Source organism: Oreochromis aureus, linkage group 14 (genome assembly GCF_013358895.1).
Source record: "Oreochromis aureus strain Israel breed Guangdong linkage group 14, ZZ_aureus, whole genome shotgun sequence".
NCBI classification, from domain to species: domain Eukaryota; kingdom Metazoa; phylum Chordata; class Actinopteri; order Cichliformes; family Cichlidae; genus Oreochromis; species Oreochromis aureus.
In genome coordinates, this window is record NC_052955.1 from 33,542,711 (window position 1) to 33,563,782 (window position 21,072).

The 21,072-nt window shown below is 39.9% G+C and overlaps 1 protein-coding gene across 1 annotated transcript in view; it reads left to right on the forward strand.

The window, feature by feature from the left end:
* LOC116321655 (calsyntenin-2) overlaps positions 1–21,072 on the forward strand; it is a 322,481-nt gene that overhangs the window by 112,974 nt on the left and 188,435 nt on the right. The window contains exon 2 of the mRNA XM_031741563.2: positions 446–568. Coding sequence (XP_031597423.1) covers positions 446–568 — 123 coding nt within the window. The remainder of the gene's footprint in view (positions 1–445; positions 569–21,072) is intronic.

Below are 21,072 nucleotides of genomic sequence, written 5' to 3' on the forward strand. Positions count from 1 at the left end.
GGATTGGCACAGTGCTGTGCACAATCCAAACGGCTTTTATTCAGTTATGACCATTAATAAGACCCTGTGTTTTGACTCAGCCCACAGTGTTGTATTGGCAGCACAGTGGTGGTCTTTGGTCAAGTTTTGTCACCATGCTTTGAAACCTGCGGGGAATGTTTGAATGAAGAAAAGAACAAAAGAAAGAACAGAAGTAGCAGGGGGAGATTAGCCAAAATTAAAATTACTTATAGAAAAGGAGGCTGCAGGAGCTTTGCCAGTAAAATTTGCATGGCTATTTGCAGCAGCGTGTTAACTTTCTCGTGTTTCAAGGTGAACTTATTTGTCTGTGTCCACGTTTTGTTTTGTTTTTAGAGGTGACATTAGTTGAAGATTTGCATTTTAGTACGTTAAGGCTGAAGCATAGACTTTTTAGTTTACATATATTTTCTTTCTGTCTCCACAGTGAATAAACACAAGCCTTGGATTGAGACATCATACCATGGGGTGATCACTGAAAACACTGACATCGTTCTACTGGATCCTCCCCTGGTGGCCCTGGATAAAGATGCCCCAGTTCCTTATGCAGGTATCATACATTTCAACCAGGTTGTCAACTTGACAAGGATCATAGCAACAGAGCAGGCTACCTCAGACCAAATGGAGGCGGTCGCCAATGACTCAGGTGTTAATCCGCACAGGGAAGCATAGCCGCGGGATATACTTACACTAAGGATATAAACATATAAAGCTGTCATGTGATATCAATGTGAAGGGGCTTAAATTGGCTTCACTATAACTGCTGCATCACAGCCTTTTTTAAGAGTTATCCCAGCTCTTTGCTGCCTGCAACTATTAAATCCAATAATTCCCAGTGAACATACATCACATACTCATCTTTCATATTTATTTAGAGTGGAAAGTAGCCCAAATAAGCCCCATGGTGGCGGAGAAGAGTGGGGACGGGAGGGTAAGAAAAAAAGACGAGTCAAACCGGATTAGATTCTTCCCACTTTGTGGCCATTCCAGCTCATCTAAAGGGTGCCAGCTCTTGTGGGAGGACGTTAGCTGGAGGCTGTTGGCGAGCCCAAACAGTCAATCTCCTGCCAGGCTGCTAATGTGGCCAGGGCACTAGCATGGGGCTGTTGTGCGGGGCTGAAGCCCACTCACAGAGACCCTCAAGCTGAGCTGGACGAATGGTTGGACGGAGAGGGGGGAGCATGTGATGTGTGTGCTTACTAACACATTTTTTTTTTTCATTATTGGCTATTGTGAATGTGTGCGTATGTGTGTGTGCATGTGCTGGAGCATGGCCTGAGGGGGCTCACTGTAATGGCCACCCTACAGGGAGAAAGAGAGAAAATGATTAGACAGTGGGGAGGGTAGCTGGCTGACCAGCGAATGTCCTCTGGCTCTTGAAAGACTGATAGCCACACAAGCAGGAAGTGCACACAGAGAGCAGGCAGAGCACATGAGTATTCCAGGATTGCATAAGTGAGAGTAAAAGAGCGATCTTGCACTTAGATATTAATAAACAAAAGCTGTAGCATTACCATGATGTCTTTTTGCAGTCCACCCTCTCTTGTCCTGCTATCTCTGTCAGTTCTACATTGTCTCTTGCCTCTTATCACCACTCCCCACATTCATCTCCTTCCCTGTGCACCTTTGAGCAACCCCCAGCAAGCCCACAGTGCAGCAGACACTCTTACAGAAGTTTTGTCCAAATGCACAGACAAGATTCAGGCCAGAGAGAGTTATCCAGTAATTAGCTGAAGTGAATCTTTCCTTCTTCCAGCAAATTGCCAGGGTGGAGTGGCAGGGCAGTGCACAGGTAGTGGTTAAGGCTCATTAATTAGGCCAGCCAGGTTTTAATTACCATAGATCTAAGACACGGACACGCCATGCCTGACTGACAACAGCCACCCAGATGAATCGGTGATTGCAGGAGCAGTGATATATTGACGAGATCGTAAAATCAGCATCTGCTTGAGCACATTTATACACTTTTGAAAGGTGTTAAAATTTCTCTCTCTCACTCTCACAGACACACACACACACACACACACACCACCAACATTTATGTGGAAATCGGAATACACACATTTTCTGGGAAGCCCCTCATGGTTGAGATTAATTCAGCAGCAAAATATGACTAAGCTGCCACACAGGCCTGTCTTTAACATCACTCTAAACCTGACCAGTAATCCTCCCGGACTGCCGAGCAGGATGCAGCAGTCACCACAGTCACTGGTCTGGAACAACAGGAACTGTGGCAGCACTGTGTCTGTCTAAAAGCTGGCTGAGACTGACATCAGCCATCACTGTGGCACTACAGCAGATCAGAAGCTTCGAAATCACAGAGACAGAATATCATGACAAGTGAAATGCACCAGCATAGATATACTCATTGCTTTATGCATGGCTGTGTCTGACAAAATGGAGCTGTTTTGCCCTAGGAAACAAGGAGAGCAAAAAAAGGTACCTGATTCAGACAGCTATATGCTCCAGACATCAAGGCAACACTTCAGTATACATTCTCTGCTTTATAACTCAGTTGATTTTATATTCATGAAGTGAGTTAGAATGTGCATGAAAAAAAACCTTGTCTGTAGCATATGCTTCTGTCTACTCTGTCACAACACATAATTTTATTAGTTGACAAGTGCCTACACAAACTCAATCATCAACTTGGATTTTTCCATTCCAGTGACAGCTCTGCATAGAGCGACGTTGAAACTGTGCTGGAAAAGTGACAAGTACCAAGAGAACATGTCAGCTTGGTAAAACTAGACCTTATTAGATTACCAAAGAAATCAGAAAGACTGCATCAGGCTGTTATGCAAAACTTCAGATTAGTTTTAAAGACTGAGCTCGAGATAAAGCTAGTTGTAGTTCTCTGTAAACTCTGTGTCGGGTCAGCCTCTGCTTCAGGCTTAAGTTGTTAATCAGACATCACATCAATGCAACACCAGGTCTCACAAATAATACATAATTTAATGATTACAAAAGCTTTAGTAGTCTCCGAACCCGAGGAAGGAAACTGCTGTAACATGTGCCGGTATAGAAGCCGTTACTTCCCTTTTTCTGACAGCACAGGCTGTACGTTGCCCTATTGTAACCTCGCTGCTTTCACCGATGCTCAGGAGATGGGTGCTGGTGATGTATGTGATAGTATTAGGTACAGTAGGTTCTGAGCTTTCTTTAGCAGGGTGCAATTGTGTGATGACTGTCATCATGACCATTCAGGGTCGCAGGAGGATCTGGAACCTTTTAAAAGAAAGAATATTTTGAAAGAAAAATATTCATTTGCTCCATCTCAGCTCTGTGTCTACGTCTCTCAAATAGGGCCTTCATTTTCCACAATCTCCATGTCTGAAAAGACAGTCATGGGTGTCTAGTTTGAACAGAAGGGAGCTGAGCACACAATCTTGGGTGGCTCTGGTACTGAGCACTAGAGCAAAGTAGGTGTTACTGCCAGTCCAAATGGTTTGGCACTGAAACTTGCTCAATTTAAATTCATCTTTTAATTTCCATCTGTATACTTAATATGATGTCATTTTGTGCTCCTTTGCCATAAATTAGGAGCTATTGACTGATCTGATTTAGATGCACTATAAAGAAATATTGGCCTGTGGCATATATTATGCAACCTCATTTCCATAAAAGTTGGGATGCTGCGTAATATGTAAATAAAAACAGAATGCAAAGATTAAAAAAATCTAATTAACCCATATTTTATTCACAGTAGAGCACAGAAAACATTTTAAAGGTTTGAAAATTAGAAATTTGACTTTTTGGGGAAAAAATAGCTTATTATCAATTTGATGGCAGACAGGGCCATCTTCACCACTGTGTAGCTTCCCCTCTCTTTAGCAACAGTCTGTAAATATCTGGTAACTATGGAGACCAAATGCTGGACTTTTGGAAGAGAAACGTTGCCCAGTACTGGTCTCATAGTTAATTCCAGCTGGTCAACAGTCAGTAATCTTCTGTCATATTTTCTTTTCCATGATGTATCCAGCGTTTTCAATCGTGGAAACATCTGGAGTGCAGGCAGACCAGTTTAGCATCAGCCGTCTTCTACTATGAAGCCATGCTGCTGTAATAGTATGCAGTATGCAGTTGAGCCTTCTCTTGCTGAAATATGCAAGGCCTTCCCTGCAAACCTGTATAGATCTTTCAGCATTGATGGTGCCTTTCCAGGTGTGCCAGTTTAAATCCAGGCACCGATGCACCCCATACCACCAGAGATGCAAGTTTTTAAACCGAGTGCTTATAAAAAGCTGGATGGTCCATCTCTTCTCCCTTTGTGATTTTGATTGATCTGCCCACAAAACATTTTTTCCACATTGCCTCGTTCCATTTCAAATGAGCTTGGCCAAGAGAAGACAGCAATGTTTCTGGATGATTCACAAATGGCTTCTTCTTTGCATGGTAGAGCTGTAACTTGAATATGTGAATGGCACGGTGAACTGTGTTCACAGATTTCTGGAAGTGTTCCTGAGCCCATACACAGATTCATGCCTTGGAGAAAGATTAGAACGATTTCTCCAAATTCTCTGAATCTTTATTGATATTGTTGATATTATGTCCTGTAATGAGATATTTAAATTCTTTGCAATTTCCATTGAGGAATATTTTATTCTGAAAAATTTTACACAATTTGTAGATGCCTTTTTGTAGATGGGTGAAGCTCTGCCCAGCTCTTCTTCAGAGAAACTTTGCCTCTCTAAGACGCTCTTTTTATACCCAGTCATGTTACTGATCTGTTGCCAAGTAACCTCCAGCTTTTTCTTTTTACTACCACTCTCTTTCTGCCATCAAATTCAAAATCAGCTAGTATTTTTCAGGAACTAGTGAAATGTCTCTTTATACATTTGAGATGTCTTCCTAAACAAAACATGAATTTATGGGATTTATAAATCATTGCAGTCTGTTTTTACACAGCGCCCCAATCTTTTCTGGGATTGTAATATGTCACTTAAGATAATCAAAAGGCCCTGGAGACTTTACCTTTCAGTTAGCTAAGACTGTCACATGACAAGTATTGCTCTGGATGCTACAACCCAGCACTAAATGGCATCTCTGGAAAGTTCGGGACATTTCATTTTGATAAGAAAGTATTAAAATAAGACAGTATTAAAATATTCATCTTAACTTAAGATGAGAGTCACAAATAAATGTTCTTAGGCAATAATTTCTACTGGACAAATTATTGCAGGGATCACATATACACAAACACATTCCCGTGAATATAACACAGCTGATTAAATTAACTTTGATACAAAATTACACGTGTTTCTTTTTTAGTATTGTGTCTGTCTAGTAGGTATTATTTGTTTAAAACTTGTGATTCTGTTTACGAGGTGTATTCATGTAATTCCAACTAATCTTTCCAGAGAACACCCACTCAACAACTAATATTTTACTTAATTTACTATTTAAACACAATTATTAAGTGGGAGGGGCCACAGGTTTCAGAGTATTTTCCCCACTTGGGATTTTACTTTTAACAACTATAATGTTAATGAGCACAGACTCACAGCAGTCTCCTGAATAAATACACACTACAGACACGCCTGTAAGTGCCAGTCTGCAGTTAGTCATTAATTAACGGTAGCTTCCTAAGAAGGCATGTGGAGGAAGTTCTGTTTGCTAAATCTGTAATTTTGCGTGCGTGTGTGTGTGTGTGTGGGGGGGGGGGGTCAATTATGTTTACAGTTCAGATGCTGAGGCTGTGTTTTATGTAACTTTATGTTAGATTAGCAATGCTGACACATGAGAAGTGGGTTACGAGGTTGATGTCAATCCCTGTCCCTTCCCGGTCCCTCAGGTCGGCAGACCAGCTCCTCCTGAGCGTACCCAGGACAAATCATAAGCTCAGAGGGGATCGGGCGTTTGCTGTGGCAGCACCAAAATTGTGGAATGAGTTGCCTTTACATGTTAGACAGGCACCTTCCTTATCTGTTTTTAAATCACGTCTTAAAACATATCTATTTACCTTGGCTTTCAGCACAGCAGGACTTGTTGATGTCTCTTAATATGTTTCTTATTAATTATATAATTTTTAATTTTAATATATTCTATATGTAATTTAAACTGTTTTCTCTTTGTTTTATATTTGTAGCACTTTGGCCAACATTGTTGGATGTAAAGTGCGTTATAAATAACAATGCTATGCTATGCTATGCTGTTGGATGCTGGAATAGCCCTGCTAAGTATGCACGAGCCTCGTCATGTTTGGCTTTATATGTTATTTCCAAAATTAATTCTTAATTAATTAATGGAAATCAATCAAGGCAAGTAAGAATGGGGTGATGTGCATGTGCCAGCTAGTTTGTGCTAGCAGCCTAGCCAGTGTGTTCTGAGGTGAAAATACAGGTATGTTGCTTATCTTACTTAGAAGTAACTCACTCTTCAAGTACTTTCAAGCAAATCAAAGTAATTATCTTCTATGTGACTGTCAAAAGTAGTGAAATCCCATAAAAAAACTGAAAGTTAAAAACTGCCTACTGCTTTAAAACCTCCTTTACTGCTTTAACTTAAAAACACAAAGTTAAAAACTGCTTACTGCTGTAACTTAAAAAACACGACAACGAACGAAACTGTTAAAGTAAGAATTCACTCATTCAAAAAATAAATAGTAAAATACTGAAATTAGGGTTCACTAGAAAAATTACAAAATTAAGCAGTTTATAAAATGAATATGCAAAGATATATTCATAGCAGTGTTAATCACAAAAACTAGCTTTGGTCAAGCAGGATTTTATTTTTTTTATCAGTGCAGTGGGTGTTTCAAACTGTTCTGCTCTGTGAAAAGTAAAATTCTCTTGTTGATGTAAAAATGTACTGCATTCTGAAACATTCACTCTGTCAGTGGTAGAAAATATGTGAGAATAGTGCAATAGTCCATCAGGTTATTAAGATGAAGTGGCTTTTTTAGGTGACTTTTTGCAGGCCCAGTGTTCTGAGTAGGCTTCTAAAGTGCGAGGTTTTGCAAGGTTAATGGGCAAAAGCAGTGCTGAGCGCTGGTATTTGACACAGGTTAGCTGGTTGTCAGTCATTCCTCATTTTCTGCTGCCTGCACACACACAGACACCGGCACCCATGTATTTTCTTGAGGCCTAACTTACTATTCATGTGTCAATCCTTCACTTCCACTGGTCCCTGGAGCCTCGCGACTTTTATTTGGGCGGCAAGCAAATGTCTCACCAGTGACCCGCAAAGCGCATACGTGGCTCAATCAGGAGCGCTGGCAGTTGAGACAGGCTCAGAAAACCTTAAAAGCTCCCCTCTACACATTCACTTACACATTCAGCTTTCATAAATATGTCCCCCACTTTACATTGCCTCTAATGTGCCATATGACACGTGCCTTTTGTCAGACTCTAGAAGAGGTAGGCTTGCTATTTATTCCTGTTTGTGTTCTGCAATCATTCACAGCAAATAAGAAATCAGACTGACAGCAGGTATCAGCCCGGTTCCCGCCGTCTCTTCTGATGTCTGAGCAAACAGTGTTTCTGAATTCTAATTTTTCCGCATTACCAAAATATACCTCTCAAGACATTAATAAAAAATAATTATCTCTGACCTTGGGAGAATCCAGCAGCTTCCCATTACTCCACAAACGGCAGGTGATAGCACATCATCTCTCGCCATAAAGCAAGGTAAATAGATTCACATAAACATACAGGGTGGCTAATGTGCTGTGATTAATTAGCCTCTCAGTGTCTGTCTGATTGAGAAACAGATCTCAAGCTAATTATCAAAAGTATCTCGTTAACATGGTAGCAGTAGAGCTCGGCGAAGTGTGTAGGTGGAGAATTAACACTGCTTTGTGTTTATTAACAAGAGAAGAATGAGAAGGGTTTGTTTTAAAGTTGATATATGTTGCGTGACTCAGAGATGGAAGAAATATGTTGAAGTGAGATAAATGGCTTAATGAACAGAGGGTGTAAAGGTTAGGGTACAGTCACTGTTTCTCCTTGTAAAAGATAAGATAATGGCAAGCTAGAAAATGCTTTGAAGTCTTAAAATATGCACATGTTGAGAGGTCAAATCAAAGCATTTAGGTCTTAATATGAAAATACCACTTCTCTTAGCATGTATTCTTGCAGCTACTTGACTCAGACAGCGCCTATGATCTGTCACCCAGCACATTGACATCAGCGTTGTTTTTAATGGTTAATGTAACATGCTAGTTTTGCAATGTACAGGTTCAATTCAATTCAATGTATTTATATAGCACCAAATCACAACAACAGTCACCTCAAGGCACTTTATATTGTAAGGTAGACCCTACAATAATACATACGGTGAAAACCCAACAATCATATGACCCCCTATGAGCAAACACTTGGGCGACAGTGGGAAGGAAAAACTCCCTTTTAACAGGAAGAAACCTCCGGCAGAACCAGGCTCAGTGAGGGGCAGCCATCTGCTGCGACTGGTTGGGGTAACTGAGGTTCAGTTAGTAAGTTACTTTTTCACATTCAGTCAGCTACTATTAAAATAATTCCACAGTTCTCTTGTTCATTTACTTTGTTGACTACAACAAAGTGTTTCTGACTCTTTGGCACACAGCTGCAACACAGTGATGTTTCCTACAGATGTGCCAGTGTGCATGTTAAAGTCAGCTAGTGAAATTGTTATTATTACTATTAATTTTATTGTTATTATTTCAATGAAGAGAGATCATTAGAAGGAAGTGAACATGATTTATTGATGCAAAAAACTCTAGTCTCTTTAAACTCTGCCCATCACAGCAGAATGAAATCCCAACAGTGACAGGAATTAAGGCAGGACCCCCTCCTTGTTGGTCTGAAGAAGGCGAGAGAAAGACGTTTGGACTACAGCAAAGATGTGGGCTTTGAGTGTGGGAAAGTGGAAGTGATGTAATAAACAGACGAGCAGCCAAACACCTAGGACAGCAGGTAGAGGAGTAAATACAGAGCTTGAACATTCACATAAGCTTCACTTTCATTATAATTATTATTATTATTATTATCATGCACTTTACATTTTAAAGAAGCATTTGCAAGCTTAACACAAGCTTGAGAATGAAGAACGATGTTGATCACACAACTCTGAAACTGCAACACAGTGGCTGAAACAACACCAAATGTGATGTCACTTCTGGCACGTGGCGCCGTTCGCAAGGGTGAGAACACCGAGTATAATGGGCCCATTAGTTCTGCTCTGCGGAGTGAGGAGAGTCCTCTGAGGGAATCATGAGTGGGACTGTACTTTCCAAAAGACATTCAGCTGAGTACCATGACATCTAAATGCAGTGCTACAGCAGACACATTTTAAAGATGCTGAGGGAAATGGCAGAAAGTGCTTTCTTTAATGAGGGAAGATTCACAGGAAAAGGACGTCTCATTTCCCTGAAACTTATCCTCACTCGCTATTTCTTTTGCATCGTCTCCACCCGCCGTGTTTAAGCTGAGTTTATTACGTTTTATTGTATCGTCTGTCGGATTGAATAAATGGAAACTAGATGTCATTCTCATCCAAGACCATCACGACTGAGAAATATAGATGTGGAGTTAAAGAAGGAGCTTTCTGGTGAGAGAGCCTTTAAAATCTCATCTCATGAGCTGAATGGAAATTTAGTGGGGCCAGGGGGCTGCTTTTAATAAGGCAACTTTTTTTTCCCCTTTTTTCATTTTTCAACAGGTGTGGCTGTGTCAATTCACTTAAAACACTCTACTTCAAAGCTGTGGCTTAAAACCATGATTAAAAAGTAACAGATTGAAATAATTTTGCAGAGCGATAGTCCAAAGACACACACAAAAAAAAGAAGAAGAAGAAGAAGAATCCTCCATCACAAGGCTGCGGGATGCCCTTAATCCATCTCTGCTTTCTGTTCAGGTTCTCCTCCTTCTGTGGTTCAGCTCCTCCTTCCTCTTTTAGCTTTTTTTTTATCATATTTCGACCCGAACAAACCCTCGCTTTCCTTTCTTCCTTCCCGTGTTCTTGCGCAATTGTCTCGTCTTTGCTCGGATGATTTCCACCTGTCAGATTTCATCCAACCCCTGAGCTCCTGTGCACAGGATGATGCATGATTTCCCCCACAGATGACTGCTCTTACATTTTGGACAAATAAAATCTAATTACTTCCATTTGATGTCATTTATGAAGGCTAACAGGAAACAGATGGACCTGACAACGTGTGGACTGCTAGTGCAACAAGCCTGTAAAACTCGAGCACAGTGTTATTGTGTGATACAGGTATCCTCGCAAACTTGCTTCGGCTGACTTTTGAGCTGAAGAGAACCGGCAGCATAATGACTATCTTGCTCCTAACATTCAGAGTGCCCTATAGTGTTCAGCTTGAAGACAATGGAGCCATCACTCTGCCATTGTTCACATACTCATTTATTAATGAAGTACTGAAATGCAATCTGCTTCTTCACTGAACCACACAGATGAGGGAAATAGTCTTTGTAATGAGATTTTTTTCCAGGCTTTTAGCTTTTTTTGTCTTTTGATGAGTTACAGAACTGGCAGAGGGGTGGCAGGCAGGTTAGAGTCACAACTCATTCTTTGTTCTTTCAAAAGGACTCTGGGAAAAAAACCCAACCACATTTTAGATATCTTCAGTGCCATTAAGCTGAATTTTCAGTTGACTTCATCCTTACCTCACTGTGAAGCTTAGTAACGTAGCCGCTTTCATAAAGACGCTTTTGGTGGTATTTTAATCACAAAGTGACGTGTGATATTTTGCCCTTTCACATGCTACGCTCCATGTTTGGAGTCCTTCTGCTGACTCCGTGCTGCTGAAAATCTGCTTTGCAAGGAAGTTAACTGGTCGAAAGTTTGAAATGAAATGGGACTTTTTCCTCCTTCTTTAGGTTGCGCAATTGAAAACGTCTATTATTACTGCAGTAAGTGTACAGCTGTGACATATTCTTTAGATCAGTGGTGTCAAACATTTGGCCTGGGGGCCAGATTCATCCTGCTAAGGACTCCAATCCGGTCCACTGGGCAGCTTTTGGAATAAGTAAGGCATAGATGTGGGAGTTTTAACTGTATTTTTAGCTATTTACAGCTCTTGCCTACTGATAAAAACCCCCTCAATAATTTTTTTTTTTTTTTTTAAATTAACTAAAAAGAAATTTTCTCTTTTTCACTATCTACAATAGAAATAAATTTTTTTACGGTTTAAAAAAGATAATAGCTAAAACTTGTGTTTTTCTTGTGTAATGTTACTATTTTTATTTCTTTTCCTTTAAGCCAACTAGAGCCTGGACTCCACTGACTGTCAGTTTAAAAGTGATGCACGACAAGCAAATCACTTTGTGTGGACCCATGATTAAACTTTAACAAAAGCTAAATGTGTGTTATTTAAAAATAAAAATAAAAAATCCACCCACAGTATTATCGTTTGTACCAGGCTGTTAATGTGCTTTCCAATGGTGTTTATTGGAATGTAACACTTTAGTTTGACTGCGTCTTTGGAGATTGACTTGCTTTGGACCTCAAGTGGTCACTCCAGGAACTGCAGTGTTTGGCTTCATTTTTCAGCTCTGGAAGTTTCTGTGTGTATAAAGCACATGTATCTTGTGGTTGAAGGTGTCCAAAAAACTAAACCATCTTTGAATGTGTATGCAACTGCAACTGTTACATTTAGCACTGTTATATATTATGTATATATATATACCCTGAGCATTTCTGTGAATACTCTGACAAACGTATCATTTGTGATCACGAAGTCTGAGCAGCCGAACACATTTAATAAACCTGATGGCAGCTTTTCAGGTGCATCTTTGTGTTTACACATATATACATATAAATAAATATATTTATTCATTTATTCATATATCCATGTATATTTGCTGCTGGTGTATTTGTTCTCGATTAGTATTCAAGCCTCGAGGCTTCCAATTAAAGTGTCAGCAAACTGTCATGAGACAAACACAAGGAAGAGAACCAAGAGTCAGCTTCGAGTCGTCGGAGTCTGATAGAAACAAGGATGTTGTTTCAAAGACTTCTCGCTGAAGTTCAGCTATCGAAGCTGCACTCCATGAGAGTAATCCATGTTTTAGCAGTTTGTCAATATCACAGTCATCACTTGCCAGTACATCACAGCTTCGCTTCAAAGAGTTTGACGCCGCTTTTGATATACAGCTTAAATTTCAAAGTTCATCCTGTCTACCCTTGAATACTTGTTTTTCATTGCGCTATCTCTGATCTGACTCCCAGTCCTATCTTCGCATTTTGAGTCCTCTCTCAGTCTCTTTACCGAAGAAGACCTCCCCATTTCTTTTGGAAATTTGACATCTCCACTTTACCGCCCTACTTCACTTGCGCACATACACAGACACCCAGCAGAGACCTTAGTCACTGTGCGTGTGTCACACAGAAGATTTGAGGATGCAGTCATAAAGATGCTCTTTCAGAAAAAATAAAACTTCAGGAACAGCTCAAGCTCACCCTCGTGCATTTGTGAAGAAACTTGGAAAATTCAAGAATTCACCACTGCCACACACTGTAACTTTCCACTCCTTGATTTACCTTGGTGCTAATATATTTATCCCTCACTCTTTCACTGCCTTTAGAGTTTTATTGAGTGACTGCAATCTTCCCACAAGGGCAAGAAATTGTATGTCACACTGAATTTAAAAGCAGCGAACTGCTGTTATTAAACAGCACACAGGAGAACAGTGGAAAATGAACCTGTGAATCAAATCAAAATCTCCTTTTGATAGAAACATAATAGATAGTCAGAGCTTTAGATTTAATCCTAATCCCCCGCCCACATCCATGTAGTTAATTCCTGGATGGCCTCGGCCCTGTAGCTCCGTATTCGAGAGCACAGAGGCTATTAGAACATTGCTCCACAAAATGTCTTGTAGCTTTAATCATCTGCAGGAATGATCACCTGAAAAGGCACCCACTCCTCTCTCCACTATTACTTCATATTGAATAGAAAGCACTTAAAAACATAGATGAGGACTTACACAATCTTAGCTATAAAAACTGTGTCCAACCGCATTGGAGGGCAGAACAATTTACAGCTCACTCGTGACTTTGAAGGCACCTCCTTGTTAATTCATTCAGCTAAAAAAATAAACACGTGCACTTCCAAGCTTTACAACCTTTTTATATTGATGCATACAGATTCAGTTTTTTTCAGAGCAGAGCCAATGTAAGAAAGATATTTCCATATACTGTTAGTATCAGTGGCAGAAATTTGCTGCAGGTCAGTCAGGACACGGACGCTATAGTCCTCAGAAAACAGGAACAAGGACTGAAAGGAGCTTAATGGCTCCAGCTTGTAGACAGAAAAGACAACACATATTTGAGTTTGTTTGTGCAAAGCCATTAGGTTTCATTATTTAGCATCAGTATCTGTATTTGGGAATAAAAAAAAATAGGTATATACATTTATATATACAAGGAAGCTGATTTTGCAAGTCGAATACTAGCTTTCTGCTAACACATGCTGATAGGATGGGACAATACCCATTTCTAAATGATAACTATGAAGTGGAGTTAAAGCATAAAAAAAATGTATAGTCGTGTACGTGACGTAGGTGGTCATGGTTATCAATGGTGACTGCTCATTTCCAGTTGAATTTGAACAATAAAGTGACTAAAACTTACAAAATGTTGGTTTACTACAATCAAACCTTGTGAAACCAAAAATAAAAATGGAACTAAAGTACTGTGCACATCTCAAGCCAAACCCCATTTCTTTCTATTTTGTCAGGAAAATGGGAAATGGGCGTATTGATTTATTATAACGTGTGCAATTATGTATGGAAATATATGTTATAAGACAAAAACATATTTTTTTAATTCTAACAAGCATGAAAGTCGATGTTTTGTGTCACCACCCACTAACACAGCCTGTGTTTTTCTAGCCAGGTATGCTTTTACTGCATTGGCAGTGTGCTTGTGATCATTGTCACACTGAAAAATGAAGCTGTTGCCAATCAGACATTTCCCAGATGGTATTGCATGATAGGTCAAAATGTGATGGTACTTCAAAGCATTCAGTAATATTTCTGCATTCCCCAAAGCAACGGGCTGAAACAAAGCCCCAAACATGACAGAGCCTCCGTGTTTTACAGATGGCTGTAGACACCCATCCACTGAGACCATATCATGGTCTCTGGATCTTTGACCCTCAGTTTTGAGTTTTTTAACAAGTTTATGTTTTCTTTTGGTTTGGAAAATGATTAATGGCTTGGTTTTTCCTTTGTGCATTCATAATTTCTTTTCATGGTGTATGTCTGAATTTTGGTTGCTTGTTTGTTTTATAAATTATCTTTGGTTTTTGGTTTTGTATGTAGTTTGGTGTCCATATAAGTTGCGTTTTCCCTCAGGGTTCCCCATTCAGTCCTATTGTGTCATTGGCCTAAGTTCATACATGTATCTGTGGTCCCCTATTTCAAAATGGAGAGACTATTTAGAAGAACTAAACATGATTTAATAGGATAGAGGAATTAACGAATCTATTTGACCATTTGACATCGATCACCCATCATGTTAGAACGGAATCCCAGCAGCGGTAGTCTGGATGGTGGTGGGGAGGAGGTAGGTTGCACGAATGAGAGGCTGATAGAGAGAATGGCAGAGTTCTGGGATTTGAGGCGGAGTCGAAGCTGATTGGTTCATCAAAGGCAAGCAAGAAGATGGTCTAGATCACAGGTGTCGAAGTCCAGGCCTCGAGGGCCGGTGTCCTGCAGGTTTTGGATGTGACCTTGATCCAACACAGCTGATTCAAATGGCTAAATTACCTCCTCAACATGTCTTGTAGTTCTCCAGAGGCCTGGTAATGAACTACTCATTTGATTCAGGTGTGTTCACCCAGGGTGTTATCTAAAACCTGCAGGACACCGGCCCTCGAGGCCTGGACTTCGACACCCCTGGTCTAGATCAAGTTTGGCAGCGTGGGAAAGTAAAAGCCTTAATTTAAATGTTTTCTCTTCCTGTTTTATTTTGATAATCTTTTGTCAAAATAGTGCTTTGTATTTAATTTGTATTTAATTTTACTTCCCCTAGTGTCCTTTTTTGTCTCCTCCATGTTGCTATGGGTTCCTTTGCTCTGCTTTCCCTGTTCCTCCAGAATTATTTTTGTGTTTTCCTGGATACTTGTTTTTCCTGGCATCAGTCCCTACTAATCCTTGGAGTATGAAACTTTTTACTTTTGGATTTAACAGCATTAAAAGCTCACTTTATGTTTAACTTCTGAGTCTTCCATTTGAGTCTGTAAAACAAGACACACAGCGTTTCATGACAAACCATTCCTGATGGGACTTCGATGGATCAGCTGAGGGTCCAGATGTATCTTTCAGGTCCTCTGTCAGATCTTTGCTGGAGTTATTTCCTGGTTCTAAAGGAGATGACTATCAGATAATGCTCGTCTGCTGTTGATCGTTTTTTAGGCTTATTTTTCCCTCAACTTTCCCTCCAGTTTCATCACTGCAGATACTGAGTTTTCAGCTAATAGCCCTTTAGAAATCACCTTGTTGGAGGAAAAGTGCTATTTTATGCTTGTCAAACTATGTTATTCTTACCATTTTTTTGTTTAGTTCACAAAATAGGAACAAAATATCTGTTTTTATGACAGGCTGCCAGTTACAAAGTGCCTAAAGATACAATTGGTTGTCTGTTATATGTAGACGCAACCCTTGTTCATCCCTTGAGCTAATTTTTCTGCTTGTTTATGGTTGAATGATTCATAGATTAGTGGTAAGTGGCTTAAAAAACAAACGAACAAAACCATTCCTCTGAAAACAATCAGGTGCAATGAGTGAAAAAGCAGACAATGACCAAAGGAAATCTTTGAAAGACCTTCAGAAAGCCTAGACAACTAAAAAAAACTTTTAAACTGATTTTTTAACTGACATACACTAACCACTTTAAGCAGAAGCATTCTTATTTTAGCACCTTTGTGGTCCAGCTACCCAATTTCGCTGTGCAAGAAACTGCACAATGACAATAAAAAGCTCTAAGTCTAAGTCTAAGTCTCTAAGAAAACTGCCAGAAGACCAGTGTTTACCTGACTACATTTACATTTTTGAGCTACAGCTCTGTTGTGTTGCATTCATTCTAGACTGGCTCACAAGCGTCCCCTGAGAAACCACAAATTCAAACAGTGGTAGTTATGTTAGTTCCTATTTAGACATTCATTGCTCAGTGAGTCCCTCCTGTATATAGGAGCGACTCACAGTCGGAAGCCCACTTTAGCCTGAAAACACTCTGCTTTTTATTTCTTATTAATTTATTTATTTAGATTTATTTTTTTTTATCTCTGCTCTGCTGTTTTATCTTCTTTTCGCTACATGTCGTCATGGCCAATATCATTTCCAAATGTTCCCTCGCATTTAAATCAGAGACTCAATTAACTGAGTGAAGGCTGGGTGGGTTGGTGGGTGGGTGGAGAGGCAAAATGACTGGCGGAGAAGGAAAACAGGAAAGGAATGATGATAAATCGTAAAACATCAAGCGGCATCAGTCGGGAGGACACATGACTTACTCAGTGTAACTCGAATGGAAAAAGAAGGAGTTTTTTTGTTTTCATATAGAGGGGTGAAAGTAATGCAGGGAATGTGATTTCTGTTTAGGCATTATAATTAGGTATTATAATATACAGACAGACGAACACGTAAGATAGTGTAGCATGTGCTGGAGGTCGTCTGGTAGACACAGAAAAGGAGATATTTTAAGTAAACAAAGATTATATGGAAACATGACAGGAAATCATCAGTGGTAATTAATAGGCTCTGCTGACTCGAGATTACAGACAATATCCAGGAAGCTGCACATCAAGGTTATTTACCTGAAAGGAAAATGCCTTAAATGCATTAGGTTTATATTACGCAAACTGGTTTTATATATACAATCTCCATCTGCACACACACACACACACACACACACACACACACTCACTCACTCGTTTTTATATCTTAGTGAGGACATCTAATTGGCATAATCCTTTCCTTAGCCGCTTACCCTAAGCCTAACCATAACCTAACTGGAATCCTGTCACTAAAACCACATTTTGAGCCTCAAAATGTGGCCTTAAAACTCATGGTGATGGGCATTTTGTCCAGATAAGTGACTGTTGGTCCCCACAAGTATAGTAGCATGCCAATTTTCTGTCCTCACAAAGATGTCTAAACATTTACAGACACACACACACACACACACATCTGCAGAAATGAATGCTTCTCGTTGTACACCTGTATAGTTCAACAAGGGTCTGTTCTTCCCTTAAGAGAAAACACTACCCTGTGACTATTCATAAAGAATATTCATGTATTGTATTAACCCTCCCGTATCACGATGTGTTCATGTGGTGTCCGACTTTTATGCGCACGCCGCTCCCAATACCTATAAACAAAATCCTTGGATTTGTGCCAGGCAGAGAAAAAAACTAAATTCTGTTCTTCTAAACAAGGCTGAGTTTTAGAGTTTGGAACAAAATACAGTTATCTGACAGAATGGGAACAAAAAGAGCCTCGGGGGGGAGGAACATCGCTGGCTCCAACCCCGTAATCATAGAGGGTTTTAAAAGGTACAAACAAGATGAGTCGAATTACTATTGAAAGGTCTGGTTGAGATGGGAGTAATTGGGTATGGAAAGAAAAGGAGAGCTCTAGATGAGGGAGGGAATGAAAATGACAAGACAGAGAGCTTAGTTTTTCTTCTCTCTCACTTTCGTTTTCTTTTTCTTTTTTTACCTCTTTTAGTTAGCATAGATATTCTTGTAAGTGGCATGTCGCAGGACCCTGCAGTGAAACGCTCGCAAAATTACTGAAAATTAAGTGTACAAGATTGGCCACCAAAATCCAATCTGCTCCCAGCCTCAGTCATTTTGTAAAGTTGACGATGCCTGGGAACTTGTGACAGTCCAATTAAGGACATTTGCATATCAGGGGGCTTAAATTATTGTCATCCGCTGGAGCATAAAATGGAGGTGCAACTCAGGAGGAGATAACGGTGATCTGCACTCGTAGACCATGGAGGAGTAAGCGGAGGGGGGAGCTGCTTTCAGTTAGATACATGCAGTATTATTGTACATATTCCCTATACTTATTCCCATGCTTTTTTTGCCTCATCCTATCATTCTCCTCTTATGCTTTCGCCTCCTGCTTCTTTGAGGTCCCTTCTTTCTCTTCACAACCTTTCTGTCTCTCCTCCCTCCTCAATCCCCCCTTCCTTTGCTACCTTCTTCCACCAGTTCCTCTACTTATGGTTTCAGCTTATTGAATGAGTTTGCTGTTTAGCAGATCTTAAAATTTAATCTTCTTGATAAACGGACAAACTATGTGGGAACAGGCTATAGTTGTAAAATGCTCCATTACTAAGAATAAAAGTGTCTCAAACAGTTTAAAAAAAAAAACAACCTGAAGTTTTTTTCCGCCTCAGTCTTTCCCCATCTTTGCCTGGGGCATGTGTATCGTTATGGTCTTATGTCATGGAGGTACAGCCAACAGGAGATACAGCACAAGTAAAGGTAACTGTCAGGTACAAGACAAGAGAGGCAAGGCCTTACAAGGAATGACTGCAGGCTGTACGCACAGACCGCATAAGACAGTTTTGTTTATCTTTTCCTCTGTCTGTTTCTCTTTGTGTTCGCATCAGTCTGAGCATGTCTCTTTGCTTTTGTGTGTTGTTTTTTTTATTTGTTTCACATGTGGATCAGAATCAAGGTGCAGAGTTTGAGTCACATTTCAATAACTCTACCTGCCTCGCACTTGACTGTGTTAGAGGTGTCATTGCCATTTTGGCGGAGTTATGATAATGTGCTATACATCACGTGGATAAATTTAGAGAGGAAACGCTTCCATGAAATGCTTGAGACACCCTCGCTGCGCATGCAGGGCCAACCATAGTCTCCTCCACTCTATAAGTTATTTATATCCACAATGACTCATGGGCTGCTAAAGTTTGCAGCGTCAAAGGTGAAGTAGAGTGCAAGGTGAAGGGACCGCACAGCACTTCCCTTCAGGGGCGACTGATGCTAGCCATTTTCCACCTCATCAAATGCCCATAATTCTATCAGCCATGTAAAAAACGGACCTTTTGTCCCCCCTGACATGTGCTTTTCCTATATTCCTGAGTGTTTTTACTCCATACGCTTAAATCCATGCATTTCTTAGAGGTATCTCAAAAACAAAGCAAAAAGAAAATTTAGCATGCTGCAGCACTGCAGTTTTATGCATCTCTGGTAATAAATAGGTAAAATGTTTCAACATGAAACAAGCTACTTTTGGCTGCTCCTGTGTTTACAGGGGGAGGTGCTACAGTGGTTTGCTTTGCATATATGCAGATTTTAACACGTCATGCCCTTCCTAACACAACCCCAAAAGGATTTCAGTTTATAGTGCATTTTATTGTAATCAGAGTGATGCAGGTGCCAGAACCCTAAGAAAGTTTTATTTCTGTATCTACTCATGTATTTTTTGTGTATATATATATATATGGATTCATTTATTTTTTTGAATAGCTGCAGCCCATAATCCTCAGAAAATGTTGCTATCTTTATGCTATGCACCTCGCATTTCTTTTCTCCAGTGGCAATGTTCAGCACCAGCAAGTATCCAAAAACAGCATTTGTTCAAGTGATGTGACAGGATGTGAAGGAGGGATAAAGGAGGATGTAAAGCATCCTTTACAAAGCAATAAAGTCTGTGTCAGGAGCAGATTGGCAGGAATGGATTAATCAACAGTACTACATAAAAAACAAAAAAACACACACACACATACTTATTCTCTAATATCGAACCATATTTCACTGGTAAAATAATTAATAGCTATTTATTTTAATAAAGACATATCTTTGAAAGAATCCAACATAATTTACTGAAGCACAGAATTTGAGTAAACATAATTAAGTGATTTGGTTTTTGTGAAATTCCACAGCAGAGACTTTGAGAGTGCCAACAAGAACAGGAAGTACTATAGTATACACAGTGATCAGGCATAACAGTGACAGGTGAAGTGAACAGCACTGATTATCTGCCCATCATGGCACCTATTATTAGGTGGGATATATTAGGGAGCTGAGAAATCTTGGGTCTTGCCATTCATGTTTATGTTACTTTGATTGTACAACCTACCTTAACACTGTCACAGGTCATGCAAACCCTTACATGGAAACAATATCTTCTGATGGCTGTGGCCTCTTTCAACATGGTAATGCACCATGCCACAAAGTAAGATGGTTCAAGAATAGTTTGAGCAGCACAGCAATAAGTTTGAGGTGTTGACCTGTCCTCCAAATTATCCAGATCTCAACTTAATCGAGCATCTGCAACTTGTAGCCAAACTTAGCTTAGCTTATACCGTCAGTATTGACACCACTGGTTGGCAGTAGTTATATTTTAAGGATCCATTTTGCTGTTATAATGATGCCATGTAGTTACTAATTTATGTAGCAAAGTGGCACTGAGCTATTTCTGGCACAGGTACAAATGAGACTTATTGAAGATGCTTCTGAAGTACCAGGTGACAGTGTCAGTAGCTCAAAATCAAAGAGCACAGTTATAAAGACAAAGCTAATGCTATTATTTTTCTACTGTCAGCTGCGAGCCTGTGATGTGCAGAATATAAAATGCAATATTCATATAGGTGTCTTGTTTTTTTTTATTTATATATATAACTATACTCTCATTAAGAAAAACAGATTAGTCTATTGTTTCTCCCCTGGTAGGCAACACATTGAAGTGGCATGCAGCCAACTGTGGGATCAGTGTAGAGACATAAAACATTATTAACCTCATCATCACTCTTGACTGTCACTCTAAAACTACACCCTCCACTAATGTAATTACAGTCAGGTCAAGTCTTCGGATGACACAGTGGTATCCTGGCAAGTTTCAGCTCAAAGGCCTCAACAGTGAGAATACTGACCTGGCACTGGGATGATGTAGACCTTCTTTAGCTTTATTGAAAGCTGTCTCTGAATTGTTGCCAGAACAATGTGCATTAACATATGAAGAGAAGCACTCACTTAAAAAGATGGAGTAGAGTTGTGGGGGAAAGAAGCAGTTCAAGGAAGGCCAAATGCCAGCTGTCTAAAGCCATGTCCCATTTACTGAGTGTAATCGATACATGTGTAGTAGGCATACT